The sequence below is a fragment of the Salvelinus namaycush genome, chromosome 6 (genome assembly GCF_016432855.1).
Source record: "Salvelinus namaycush isolate Seneca chromosome 6, SaNama_1.0, whole genome shotgun sequence".
NCBI classification, from domain to species: domain Eukaryota; kingdom Metazoa; phylum Chordata; class Actinopteri; order Salmoniformes; family Salmonidae; genus Salvelinus; species Salvelinus namaycush.
The window spans coordinates 40131947-40146158 of record NC_052312.1 but is presented as its reverse complement, the minus strand read 5'-3'; the positions used below and the strand labels follow the sequence as shown (position 1 = coordinate 40146158).

The window sequence follows — 14212 nt, the reverse complement described above, 5'->3', positions numbered from 1 at the left end:
GGGGAGTGTGGCGAAGCCGGGTTGGTTACCTGAGCCAACTCCCCGGGCTTACCGTGGAGTGAGAGGGCGTCGTACTGGTCAGACACCGTGTTATGCGGTAAAGCGCACGGTGTCCCCAGTACGCGTGCTTAGCCCAGTGCGGGCTATTCCACCTTGCCGCACTGGTAGGGCTAGGTTGGGCATCGAGCCGGATGCCATGAAGCCGGCCCAACGTATCTGGCCTCCAGTACGTCTCCTCGGGCCGGCGTACATGGCACCAGCCTTACAGGTGGTGTCCCCGGTTCGCCTGCATAGCTCAGTGCGGGTTATTCCACCTCGCCGCACTGGCAGGGCTACGGGGACCACTCAACCTGGTAAGGTTGGGGAGGCTTGGTGCTCAAGAGCGCGTGTCCTCCTTCACGGTCCGGCATATCCGGCGCCACCTTCCCACCCCAGCTCAGTACCACCAGTGCCTACACCACGCACCAGGCTTCCAGTGCATCTCCAGAGCCCTGTTCCTCCTCCCCGCACTCGCCCTGAGGTGCGTGCCCTCAGCCCGGTACCTCCAGTTCCGGCACCACGCATCAGGCCTATAGTGCGTCTCAGCCGGCCAGAGTCTGCCGTCTGCCCAGCGGTGCCTGAACTGCCCGTCTGCCCAGCGGTGCCTGAACTGCCCGTCTGCCCAGCGGCGCCTGAACTGCCCGTCTGCCCAGCGGCGCCTGAACTGCCCGTCTGCCCAACGCCGTCTGAACTGTCCGTCTGCCCAGCGCCGTCTGAGCCGTCCGTCTGCCCAGCGCCGTCTGAGCCATCCGTCTGCCCAGCGCCGTCTGAGCCATCCGTCTGCCCAGCGCCGTCTGAGCCATCCGTCTGCCCAGCGCCGTCTGAGCCAGCCGTCTGCCCAGCGCCGTCTGAGCCATCCGTCTGCCCAGCGCCGTCTGAGCCATCCGTCTGCCCAGCGCCGTCTGAGCCGCCCGTCTGCCCAGCGCCGTCTGAGCCGCCCGTCAGTCAGGAGCCGCTAGAGCCGTCCGTCAGTCAGGAGCCGCCAGAGACGCCAGCCAGTCAGGAGCCGCCAGAGACGCCAGCCAGTCAGGAGCCGCCAGAGACGCCAGCCAGTCAGGAGCCGCCAGAGACGCCAGCCAGTCAGGAGCCGCCAGAGACGCCAGCCAGTCAGGAGCCGCCAGAGACGCCAGCCAGTCAGGAGCCGCCAGAGACGCCAGCCAGTCAGGAGCCGCCAGAGACGCCAGCCAGTCAGGAGCCGCCAGAGACGCCAGCCAGTCAGGAGCCGCCAGAGACGCCAGCCAGTCAGGAGCCGCCAGAGACGCCAGCCAGTCAGGAGCCGCCAGAGACGCCAGCCAGTCAGGAGCCGCCAGAGACGCCAGCCAGTCAGGAGCCGCCAGAGACGCCAGCCAGTCAGGAGCCGCCAGAGACGCCAGCCAGTCAGGAGCCGCCAGAGACGCCAGCCAGTCAGGAGCCGCCAGAGACGCCAGCCAGTCAGGAGCCGCCAGAGACGCCAGCCAGTCAGGAGCCGCCAGAGACGCCAGCCAGTCAGGAGCCGCCAGAGACGCCAGCCAGTCAGGAGCTGCCAGAGACGCCAGCCAGTCAGGAGCTGCCAGAGACGCCAGCCAGTCAGGAGCTGCCAGAGACGCCAGCCAGTCAGGAGCTGCCAGAGACGCCAGCCAGTCAGGAGCTGCCAGAGACGCCAGCCAGTCAGGAGCTGCCAGAGACGCCAGCCAGTCAGGAGCTGCCAGAGACGCCAGCCAGTCAGGAGCTGCCAGAGACGCCAGCCAGTCAGGAGCTGCCAGAGACGCCAGCCAGTCAGGAGCTGCCAGAGACGCCAGCCAGTCAGGAGCTGCCAGAGACGCCAGCCAGTCAGGAGCTGCCAGAGACGCCAGCCAGTCAGGAGCTGCCAGAGACGCCAGCCAGTCAGGAGCTGCCAGAGACGCCAGCCAGTCAGGAGCTGCCAGAGACGCCAGCCAGTCAGGAGCTGCCAGAGACGCCAGCCAGTCAGGAGCTGCCAGAGACGCCAGCCAGTCAGGAGCTGCCAGAGACGCCAGCCAGTCAGGAGCTGCCAGAGACGCCAGCCAGTCAGGAGCTGCCAGAGACGCCAGCCAGTCAGGAGCTGCCAGAGACGCCAGCCAGTCAGGAGCTGCCAGAGACGCCAGCCAGTCAGGAGCTGCCAGAGACGCCAGCCAGTCAGGAGCTGCCAGAGACGCCAGCCAGTCAGGAGCTGCCAGAGACGCCAGCCAGTCAGGAGCTGCCAGAGACGCCAGCCAGTCAGGAGCTGCCAGAGACGCCAGCCAGTCAGGAGCTGCCAGAGACGCCAGCCAGTCAGGAGCTGCCAGAGACGCCAGCCAGTCAGGAGCTGCCAGAGACGCCAGCCAGTCAGGAGCTGCCAGAGACGCCAGCCAGTCAGGAGCTGCCAGAGACGCCAGCCAGTCAGGAGCTGCCAGAGACGCCAGCCAGTCAGGAGCTGCCAGAGACGCCAGCCAGTCAGGAGCTGCCAGAGACGCCAGCCAGTCAGGAGCTGCCAGAGACGCCAGCCAGTCAGGAGCTGCCAGAGACGCCAGCCAGTCAGGAGCTGCCCTCCAGTCAGGAGCTGCCCTCCAGTCATGAGCTGCCCTCCAGTCATGAGCTGCCCTCCAGTCATGAGCTGCCCTCCAGTCATGAGCTGCCCTCCAGTCATGAGCTGCCCTCCAGTCATGAGCTGCCACTCAGTCCGGAGCTGCCACTCAGTCCGGAGCTGCCCCTTATCCTGGTGCTGCCCCTTATCCTGGTGCTGCCCCTTATCCTGGTGCTGCCCCTTATCCTGGTGCTGCCCCTTATCCTGGTGCTGCCCCTCAGTCAACTGCTACCCCTCAGTCTGTTACTGCCTTTTGGAATAGCGGGATTGACATGGAGGGTGAATATTGGGAGGAGGCCACGGAAGCGGGGGTTGACTATGGTGGGGTGGGGACCACGACCAGCGCCAGAGCCGCCACCGTGGACAGACGCCCACCCAGACCCTCCCCTAGACTTTGTGCTGGTGCGCCCGGAGTTCGCACCTTAAGGGGGGGGGTTCTGTCACGTTCCTGACCTGTTTTCCTTTGTTATGTATTTGTTTTAGTTGGTCAGGGCGTGAATTGGGTGGGTTGGTCTAGGTTTCTATTTCTATGTGGGGTTTTGTGTTCGGCCTGGTATGATTCTCAATCAGAGACAGGTGTGTATCGTTTGTCTCTGATTGAGAGTCATACTAAGGCAGCCAGGGTTTCACTGGTGGTTTGTGGGTGTTTGTTCCTGTGTCAGCGTTTGGGCCACACAGGACTGTTGCAGGTTAGTCACGTTTGTTGTTTTGTTAATTTGTAGTGTTTGTTGGTTTGCCATTAAATAATGAACACTTACCAATCCGCATCTTGGTCCGATCCATGCTCCTCCTCGTCTGAGGAGGAGAACGACATTGACAGCCGTTACAATGATAAGGTAAAAGGTTTATGTTTCTGTCTCCATATATGGTAAATATATCCAATGCAAAAAACATCTACAATTAAGTGGTATTAATATTACTTTGCATATATTCCGTTAATTCCCACGGAAAGTTTCCACCTCTGAATATTCCCCAAAATGTGCAACCCTACTCACAACACACGGTTTCTGAAAACATTCACCCTCTTCCATACAGTTTCATAGAATTGTGGGTACAATCAGCATTTACTTCCTGAATATTGTACAGTGAATTATATGAACAGGGTTTAGTGTGTGTGACTGCCGTGCTCTATTTTGGCACAAAGTGATTATCAATGGAGAGGCATCATGAACAACACAGGTAAACACATTTGTGGATACCTTTTCAACTATCAGAAATTACCAAATTCCCTATGGTCCCTTGGTCTGACATGTCACAGAGAATTATGACTCCACTCCCATGAAGCTTCAGTACGTCAAGTGGCTCGCATAATAAAGCATATAAGTATATGACGGATGTAAGCCCTACCCTTACATAGTTTTCTTTGATAGGGACACATCTTAGGCTGCCATTGATTATGACTATTCAATTCACAATCACAGCACGAGGAAGTGATTAGTAGGCATACTATTTTAGACAGATATGGTCTATAATGGTATGATGATGTAGATGTCTTATGTTAGTCTACAATGCCCTTCTTACAGATGTCTTAGACTTCTTATTATACTAATGATGAAGTTAATGGTTACATGGAAATACAGTTAGTAATAACTAAAATGCAGATTGTATTGGCAATAATCAAGTTCATAAATACATATATTGAATAGCTTGATAGTTAAATATTACACATTTAGCATAATTGATGACTTTTATTTTGAAGACTTTTTGGACACTGACGTTAAAATTGTACTTGGTGGCAAAGGTTTCACATCCTCTTTTATGGTGGTAACATTAGCTAGCTAGATTTACTTTCTACCGTCTCATGCGGCGCTCACTAGCTAAGGTAGCTAAGATATTGATTGGCACATGGGCCATAATGGGTATGTATACGGTATTGGTGGTAACTTGCAAGATAGAAAACAATATTGTGTGTTTGCTAGCTAGCTTTCTAACCTAGGTGGGCGTAATAACCAGTTCGCTAGCTAGCTATGACCAGCGTCGTATAAGAACAACCCGTAGCTAAACGTTTTGCAACGGAACATGTAAACGAGCGTTTCTAATTGGACAAATTCGGGTCGTCGCTCCACGTTTCGGTCAGTTTTCTAGCACTTGGTGTCTAGTGAAAACGACCCTGACGTCAAGGTAGTAGCTGGATATCTAGCTAGCTATTGTGCGGTTTCTAGCAAAACCTCTTGTATATCTAACGTTAGCTAGCTGTGCCTTTCGTTATTTTAAAGCAATAAGACCGAGGGGTTGTGGTATATGGCCAATATACCACGGCTAAGGGCTGTTTTTCATCACGACGCAACGCGGAGTGCCTGGATACAGCCCTTAGCCGTTGTATATTGGCAATATACCACAAACCCCTGAGGTGCCTTATTGCTATTATAAACTGGTTTCCAAGGTAATTAGAGCAGTAAAAATACATATTTTGTCATACCTGTGGTATACGGTCTGATATACCACGGCTGTCAGCCAATCAGCATTACAGGGTTCCATCCACCAAGTTTATAATATGTTATTGACTAGCTAGCTCGCTATTATTATGTTATTGAGTGTCCACATGCACATTCCACGTCCACATGCACATGTCTGCTGGGATTGTTATGAAATTTGTTATGACAATGTTATTATGACATAATGGTAGCTAAGATATGCATAGCTAAACGTAATTGATTTAACTAGCCATCTAACAGTAACACACTGTGCTTTTCACATTATAGATTCCCCCATCCCTCTCTCCTCCCTGCGCCTTTTGGTCCCACCTCTACGACTGATGTCTGCATTTATGTGGCAGGTATCACAACAGAGGGCCATTAAGCACTATGGAAAATTAGAGGAGTTTGTGACCGTGGTAACACAAACTGTCCCAGAACTTATGACTGACAGACAGAGGACCCTTCTTATTTTGGGGCTGAGAGCAAGGGTAAGAAATTCTGTCTAATCTTTCATACAGGATCACTTCAATTGGTGAAGTGCAGAGAATAGTTTTATGCAAAGTATCAGACTCCATCACCACTTTTCTTGCAGGTAACTTTGGGGCGATTTTCTGCTGAACACCCTGTTAGCCTCCAAACCCTCCTTTATTCTATAAAGTCTTCTCAACTTGCACAGGTTCAGGTTGGTAAATCAAATGTCATAGTACAATGCCAATATTTGAACTTTTTTTCCCCCTGCTGGACACTTAAATGAGAATTAACACCCTGATAATTCAGCCACATTAAAATCAAGAGCTTAAGTTTGTTGGTATGGACAGTTGTGTGCCATTTGTCACCCCCTTTAACACAAAGTGTAAAAATGACCGTCCGGTTTCAGTGTGTTTTCCACATTGTTTTACAGTCCTATGATGCAGGCATGGAATCACCTGAAGCTAACTTCGCCAAGCTCACCCAAAGCTTGATTACAGACCCAGTTGAGCGTGAACACTTCGTTCAAGTAAGTAGCTGTTCATGTCAAGCTTGTCTTGAACCTGTTTTAGTTTAACATTTTCTTTAGCCTGACTCAACCTAATAATAATTTATTTTGCTTATATAGCGCTTCTCATTACAAAATATAATCTCAAAACACTTCAAAAGCAAAACAAACCGGCACAGCAAATAATCAAAATGGAAAGTGAATGGTGTCTAGTCAGCTTCAGATAGTTGAGGCAGTTTGGAAAGGCAGTCTCTGCCATATGGCTTGACTGGATCGATGGTACAGCCAGGGAGAACCTAGTAATAATGTCCTTTAAAAATTGCATTTTGTTGTATGATAAGTCATAACTAGTAGACCCTGGCAAGAGAGAAGAAAAAGACTTGGCACCCAAAGTAGGATCATGCAGGGTCTTCCAACCAATCATTAAGTAGGCTAACCGGTTTCCTTTTGCATTATCTCACTGACTCCATCTTTTTAGGTGGTGTTCCTTGAGGAATTCAGACCTGATTTTGACAAAGCGCTTCAGGAACTGGTCTGTGACTTCCTCACTAGGTTGGAAGAGCTGCTTACACTACCAGACTTTAAGCAGGTGCAGAAATCACCTTTGTAAGACAGTCTTGAGACAACAGCATTCAAATTAATAACTGTAGTTGGCCTGGAATCTATTTTGGCATTTTGTGTCCCTCTTTTCCCTAGACTGCATTGTTGCTGAGTGCTGGCTCCTCTGGCCTGGATGAATGCCTGCAATCTTTCTCTCACTCAGAAGATCTCCAGTTTCTGCTCCAGAATTACAAACAATGCAGAACATTGTACACAAACAGTAAGTTCATAGAAAATTACTCATTTTTTATACCAATCATTTTAGCGCCACATGGTCAGATAAGGTTTATTGATGTAACAACTGCATCTGAGGATCAATCAATCAAATGTATTTATAAAGCCCTTCTTACATCAGCTGATGTCACAAAGTGCTGTACAGAAACCCAGCCTAAAACCCCAAACAGCAAGCAATGCAGGTGTAGAAGCACAGTGACTACAAAAAACTGCCTAGAAAGGCCGGAACCTAGGAAGAAACCTAGAGAGGAACCAGGCTATGAGGGGTGGCCAGTCCTCTTCTGGCTGTGCCGGTTGGAGATTATAGCAGAACATGGCCAAGTTGTTCAAATGTTCATAGATGACCAGCAGGGTCAAATAATAATAATCACAGTGGTTGTAGAGGGTGCAACAGGTCAGCACCTCAGGAGTAAATGTCAGTTGGCTTTTCATAGCCGATCATTCAGAGTATCTCTGCCGCTCCTGCTGTGTCTAGAGAGTTGAAAACAGCAGGTCTGGGACAGGTAGCACGTCCGGTGAACAGGTCAGGGTTCCATAGCCGCAGGCAGAACAGTTGAAACTGAAGCAGCAGCATGACCAGGTGGACTGGGGACAGCAAGGAGTAATCAGGCCAGGTAGTCCTGAGGCATGGTCCTAGGACTCAGGTCCTCCGAGAGAGAGAAAGAGAAAGAAAGAAAGAAAGAAAGAAAGAGAGAAAGAAAAAGTGAGAGAGAATTAGAGAGAGCATACTTAAATTCACACAGGACACCGGATAAGACTGGAGAAATTCTCCAGATATAACAGACTGACCCTAGCCCCCCGACACAAACTATTGCAGCATAAATACTGGAGGTTGAGACAGGAGGGGTTGGGAGACACTGACGATACCCCCGGACAGGGCCAAACAGGCAGGATATAACCCCACCCACTTTGCCAAAGCACAGCCCCCACACCATTAGAGGGATATCTTCAACCACCAACTTACCACCCTGAGACAAGGCCGAGTATAGCCCACAAAGATCTCCCCCACAGCACAAACCCAAGGGGGGCGCCAACCCGGACAGGAAGATCATGTCAGTGACTCAACCCACTCAAGTGACGCACCCCTCCTAGGGACGGCATGGAAGAGCACCAGTAAGCCAGTGACACAGCCCCTGTAATAGGGTTAGAGGCAGAGAATCGCAGTGGAGAGAGGGGAACCGGCCAGGCAGAGACAGCAAGGGCGGTTCGTTGCTCCAGTGCCTTTCCGTTCACCTTCACACTCCTGGGCCAGACTACACTCAATCATAGGACCTACTGATGAGATGAGTCTTCAATAAAGACTTAAAGGTTGAGACCGAGTCTGCATCTCTCACATGGATAGGCAGACCATTCCATAAAAAATGATCTGATTTATGTGCAGGAACTTCCTCTCACCATGTTCCTTACCTTTCTTGTTCATTTTAAAGGGATTTAAACTTGGATGGATTAGCCAAATAATAAACAATTTGACAGATTAAAATGTAAATTAGGGATATGAGAAGTATTCAGAACAGCCTGGCAGATATTCAATTTATTTAACGTATTTGTTTTTGTCTGTGCAGTTTCCTCCTCTGACATTCCTCAGGAATCAGATATTGAATCCGATGCCTTCCCTGACCAGTTAAACCGTACCAATCTGGACTCTGGTGTGGCTATGAGGACAGCACATTTAGTGGCAATGGGGAGCACAAGAGATATTATAGGCTGCGATGAAACCTGTGATGAAGCGAATGAAGATGACATAGATGTAGAGGACGAGTCAGCACAGAAAAGGTACAGTGCCTTCAGAAAGTATTCACACCCCTTGACTTTTTCCAAATGTTGTTGTGTTACAGCCTGAATTTAAAATTAAGATTAAATTAAGATGTTTTGTCACTGTTCTACAGACAATACCCCACAATGTCAATGTTAAATTATGTTTTTAGACATTTTTACAAATGAAAAGCTGAAATGTCTTGAATCAATAAGTATTCAACTCCTTTTTTATGGCAAGCCTAAATAAGTTCAGGAGTAAATATTTGCTTAACAAGTCACATAAGAAGTTGCATGGACTCACTCTGTGTGCAATAAGTGTTGAACATTATTTTTCAATGACTACCTCATCTCTGTACCCCACACATACAATTATTTATTAGGTCCCTCAGTTAATTTCAAACACAGATTCAACCACTAAGACCAGGGAGGTTTTCTAATGCTTCGCAAAGAAAGGCAACTATTGGTAGATGGGTCTAAATAAAATTAAAAAAGCAGACTTTGAATAGCACTTTGAGCATGGTGAAGTTACTAATTATACTTTGGATCGTGTATCAATACACCCAGTCAGTACAAAGATACTAGCGTCCACTCAGTTGCTGGAGAGGAAGAAAACCGCCAATGGTGAATATAAAACAGTTGCAGAGTTTAATGGCTGTGATAGGAGAAAACTGGGGATGGACAACAACATTGTACACTGCTCAAAAAAATAAAGGGAACACTTAAACAACACAATGTAACTCCAAGTCAATCACACTTCTGTGAAATCAAACTGTCCACTTAGGAAGCAACACTGATTGACAATAAATTTCACATGCTGTTGTGCAAATGGAATAGACAAAAGGTGGAAATTATAGGCAATTAGCAAGACACCCCCAATAAAGGAGTGGTTCTGCAGGTGGTGACCACAGACCACTTCTCAGTTCCTATGCTTCCTGGCTGATGTTTTGGTCACTTTTGAATGCTGGCGGTGCTTTCACTCTAGTAGTAGCATGAGACGGAGTCTACAACCCACACAAGTGGCTCAGGTAGTGCAGCTCATCCAGGATGGCACATCAATGCGAGCTGTGGCAAGAAGGTTTGCTGTGTCTGTCAGCGTAGTGTCCAGAGCATGGAGGCGCTACCAGGAGACAGGCCAGTACATCAGGAGACGTGGAGGACGCCTTAGGAGGGCAACAACCCAGCAGCAAGACCGCTACGTCCGCCTTTGTGCAAGTAGGAGCAGGTGGAGCACTGCCAGAGCCCTGCAAAATGACCTCTAGCAGGCCACAAATGTGCATGTGTCTGCTCAAACGGTCAGAAACAGACTCCATGAGGGTGGTATGAGGGCCCGACGTCCACAGGTGGGGGTTGTGCTTACAGCCCAACACCGTGCAGGACGTTTGGCATTTGCCAGAGAACACCAAGATTGGCAAATTCGCCACTGGCGCCCTGTGCTCTTCACAGATGAAAGCAGGTTCACACTGAGCACATGTGACAGACGTGACAGAGTCTGGAGACGCCGTGGAGAACGTTCTGCTGCCTGCAACATCCTCCAGCATGACCGGTTTGGCGGTGGGTCAGTCATGGTGTGGGGTGGCATTTCTTTGGGGGGCCGCACAGCCCTCCATGTGCTCGCCAGAGGTAGCCTGACTGCCATTAGGTACCGAGATGAGATCCTCAGACCCCTTGTGAGACCATATGCTGGTGCGGTTGGCCCTGGGTTCCTCCTAATGCAAGACAATGCTAGACCTCATGTGGCTGGAGTGTGTCAGCAGTTCCTGCAAGAGGAAGGCATTGATGCTATGGACTGGCCCGCCCGTTCCCCAGACCTGAATCCAATTGAGCACATCTGGGACATCATGTCTTGCTCCATCCACCAACGCCACGTTGCACCACAGACTGTCCAGGAGTTGGCGGATGCTTTAGTCCAGGTCTGGGAGGAGATCCCTCAGGAGACCATCCGCCACCTCATCAGGAGCATGCCCAGGCATTGTAGGGAGGTCATACAGGCACGTGGAGGCCACACACACTACTGAGCCTCAATTTGACTTGTTTTAAGGACATTACATCAAAGTTGGATCAGCCTGTAGTGTGGTTTTCCACTTTAATTTTGAGTGTGACTCCAAATCCAGACCTCCATGGGTTGATAAATTTGATTTCCATTGATCATTTTTGTGTGATTTTGTTGTCAGCACATTCAACTATGTAAAGAAAAAAGTATTTAATAAGAATATTTCATTCATTCAGATCTAGGATGTGTTATTTTAGTGTTCCCTTTATTTTTTTGAGCAGTGTAGTTACTCTACAATACTAACCTAATTGACAGAGTGAAAAGAAGGAAGCCTGTACAGAATAACAAATATTCCAAAACATGCATTATGCTTGGCCTACCGAATGGCGCAGCAGTCTAAGGCAATGCATCGCAGTGATAGAGGCGTCACTAGAGACCCGGGTTCGATCCCGGCCTGTATCACAATCGGCCGTGATCGGGGGAATCCCATAGGACGGCGCACAATTGGCCCAGCGTCATCCGGGTTAGGGAAGGGTTTGGCCAGGGGTGCTTTACAAGTAGGCCGTCATTGTAAATGAGAATTTGTTCTTTACTGACTTGCCTAGTTGAATAAAGGTTAAATAAAACATTAAAATACAAGGCACTAAAATAATACTCAGTACCACTCTCCATATTTTCAAGCATACTGGTAGCTGAATCATGTTATAGGTATGCTTGTAATCATTGGGGACTGGGGAGTTTTTCAGGATAAAAAGTAAACGGAATGGAGCTAAGCACAGGCAACATTCTAGAGGAAAACCAGGTTCAGTCTGCTTTCCACCAGACACTTGGAGATGCAGGACAATAACCTAAAACACAAGACGAAATCCACACTGAAGTTGCTTACCAAGAAGACCGTGAATGTTCCGGAGTGGCAGAGTTACAGTTTTGACTTACAGCTGTAATCGCTGCTAAAGGTGCTTCTACCAGGTCTTGACTCAGGGGTGTGAATACGTATGTAAATTAATTATTTCTGTATATAATTTAATACATTTGCAAACATTTCTAAAAACATGTTTTCACTTTGTCATTATGGGGTATTGTGTGTAGATGGGTGAGAATATTTTTTATTTAATCCATTTTGAATTCAGGCTGTAACAACAAAATGTGGAATAAGTCAAGTGGTGTGAATACTTTGAGACACTGTATGTGATAATTAATTTATACAATTTTGTTGTTTGAAACAGTGCATCAAACAACTTTACCACTTGACTTAGTAATGGTCATCAATTTGCATTTCTGTTTTGTGCTGTTCACAGGGCTGGTTCTGGTCTTTCTCCTACCAGTGTCATGCAAGGTGGTGATACAGGTGAGACCTCACTAACTTTTAGTTGAGTACATTTACCCTTTGGAAAGCCTCAGTTGACCATTGTGGGGCAATGGTAGGGGAAACTTCCTCATGAGTTCAATATTTGTATTCATTTTTCCACAGACACTGTTGCAGGGGTATCGTTTCAGGTGTTGACTCCTCTTTCTTCAGCTTCAAATGAGTGTGCCCCATCTACTTCCAGTTCATCACACATGAACATTTTCCACCAGTGTCCCCAGTGTGGGAAATGCTTTAATTATCAGTCTCAACTTGTCCAACACCAGCAAATTCACTGTGGGGACAATCCATACAAGTGCTCCAACTGCGGGAATAGATTCAAATTCTTTACAAGTCTGTCAAATCATAAGAGGATGCAATGTGTGGGCACTGCCTTCAGCTGTCCCAAGTGCTGGAGAGAGTTTGGTTCTCTGCGGGAGAAATTGAGACACCAGTGTCCACACAACGAAGCCATGTACATCTGTCCACAGAGCGGGAAGAGTTTTAAGACATCACCGCAATATCCATTCCAGTGCCGTCACTGTGCAAGGAGCTTTCCCGAATCGAATCAACTGGACACCCACGAAAAAAGTCACAGTGTCGTCCAAACGCTTGACTGTCACAAATGTGGAATTACCTTCAGCAACTTGCCCAGTCTAGTGCACCACGTGGAAGCCCATAAGAGGTCGGATCTGAGGCCATCGTCGCACCTTCCAAAGAAGAAAGGATTGCAACTTCCGAGAACACACCATTGTCACCAATGTGGAAAGTCCTTCGTAACAAACCGTCGCCTCAAGGATCACATGCGCACTCATATGAATTATCGTCCCTTTTCCTGCTCCTACTGTGGAAAATGTTTCACTCAGAAAGGTAATCTCACTGTGCACATAAGGCTCCACACAGGGGAGAGACCGTACATGTGCTCTGTGTGTGGGAAGGCGTTTCCATCAGGAGGGGATCTGCAGGTACACCAGCGCTTTCACACTGGGGAGAGACCTTACCAATGCAAAGAGTGTGACAAACGTTTTTTTAAGTCGAGCCATTTAGTCGTCCACATGCGTGGGCATAGGGGAGAGCGTCCCTACACTTGTAATGAATGTGGAAGGGGTTTTATCCGGAGAACTTGCTTAAAAAAACATTTGCTAGTTCATTCAGGGGAGAGGCCATATTCATGTCTTCGTTGCCCGAATACTTACAAACGCAGTTCACACCTGAACTATCACATGAAGAAAAATCATTGAATGTTGTAGTGTATTTACAATATGCTTTTTTTGGTAGAGCTTTTGTAATAGTGGCATTAGTGGAGATGCAGGAAGTACACCCAGTACCAAACTAATTTATCATATCCTCAACACTTTAAAGCCTTGTTTCCCAGTTGAAGGGTAAGTTCAGTAATTTACAGCTTGACGATTCCTCATCCTTTAAGTAGTCTATGGGCCAGGAGACACTAATCTGCGCTTCAGACACTACAACAGACACTACAAACTAACAAGCTAACGTGAGCCTTCACTAGCTGATAATCAATGGAAGTGATATGGGGCATCCATGAAATGAAAAAAACAAAACGTTTTTTAAATTGCTAAATTACCTTTTGCTAATGTAAAACCAAATATTGGATTTATTTCAGTTGATTTGGCTATTACATTTAGAACAATTACATAATTGACCCTATCACTCCCTTTGATTTATAGTTAGAGGTGTTTAAAATTAGCTTAAGTTTGTAGTGGCTGCTTAAAGAAGACTGAACCATAGATTACAGGTTTTCCTGGCCCATAGACTACTTTCAAGGTGATGAACGATCTAACAATAAGTTGTTAAATAGTTAACTTGCCCTTTTTAAAAATCACACTGTTCCATCTGTTTGTTTACGTAATGTTATATGGAGTTTTGGTGAAACTGTTTAAATGTTCAGCACCTGGATTTATTTCCATAGTGATTTAGTGTTCTGTTGAATGCAGTATAATCGGCAGAATCTACTCATCTGTAATTGAGTTATGCATTAATATATCAATAAACATATCCATCTAAAAATGCCAACCGTTTAGCCTTTGTGTAAACGTTGTGCCATTCCAAAACATTAAAGTATATGAATGATTGAGTCAAGCATTTTCATAATCATTACATGCTGGTGTACTCCCATCTGGCACTGGCTTACAGGGTTATCGTACAGGTGACTGTTCAGAACTGGGACAGGACTGCCCAAGATGTCCTGGGTGGACCAGAGGGCCCCCGACTGGGCCTCGTGCAATCAAACAAGCCAAAGCTCAGAATGATGGGTAACTGCCAACATACAGGA

At 47.9% G+C, this 14212-nt stretch overlaps 1 protein-coding gene across 1 annotated transcript; it reads left to right on the top strand.

The window, feature by feature from the left end:
- The first annotated feature begins 4353 nt into the window (after window positions 1–4353).
- On the top strand, window positions 4354–14019 carry LOC120050005 (zinc finger protein 835-like). The gene is made up of 9 exons (XM_038996578.1): window positions 4354–4458; window positions 5302–5504; window positions 5609–5698; window positions 5918–6013; window positions 6471–6581; window positions 6689–6812; window positions 8389–8599; window positions 11870–11919; window positions 12043–14019. Exons 1-9 carry the CDS (start codon window positions 4401–4403, stop codon window positions 13155–13157), a joined length of 2058 nt encoding a protein of 685 aa, XP_038852506.1. The 5' UTR covers window positions 4354–4400; the 3' UTR covers window positions 13158–14019.
- Window positions 14020–14212: the final 193 nt, after the last annotated feature.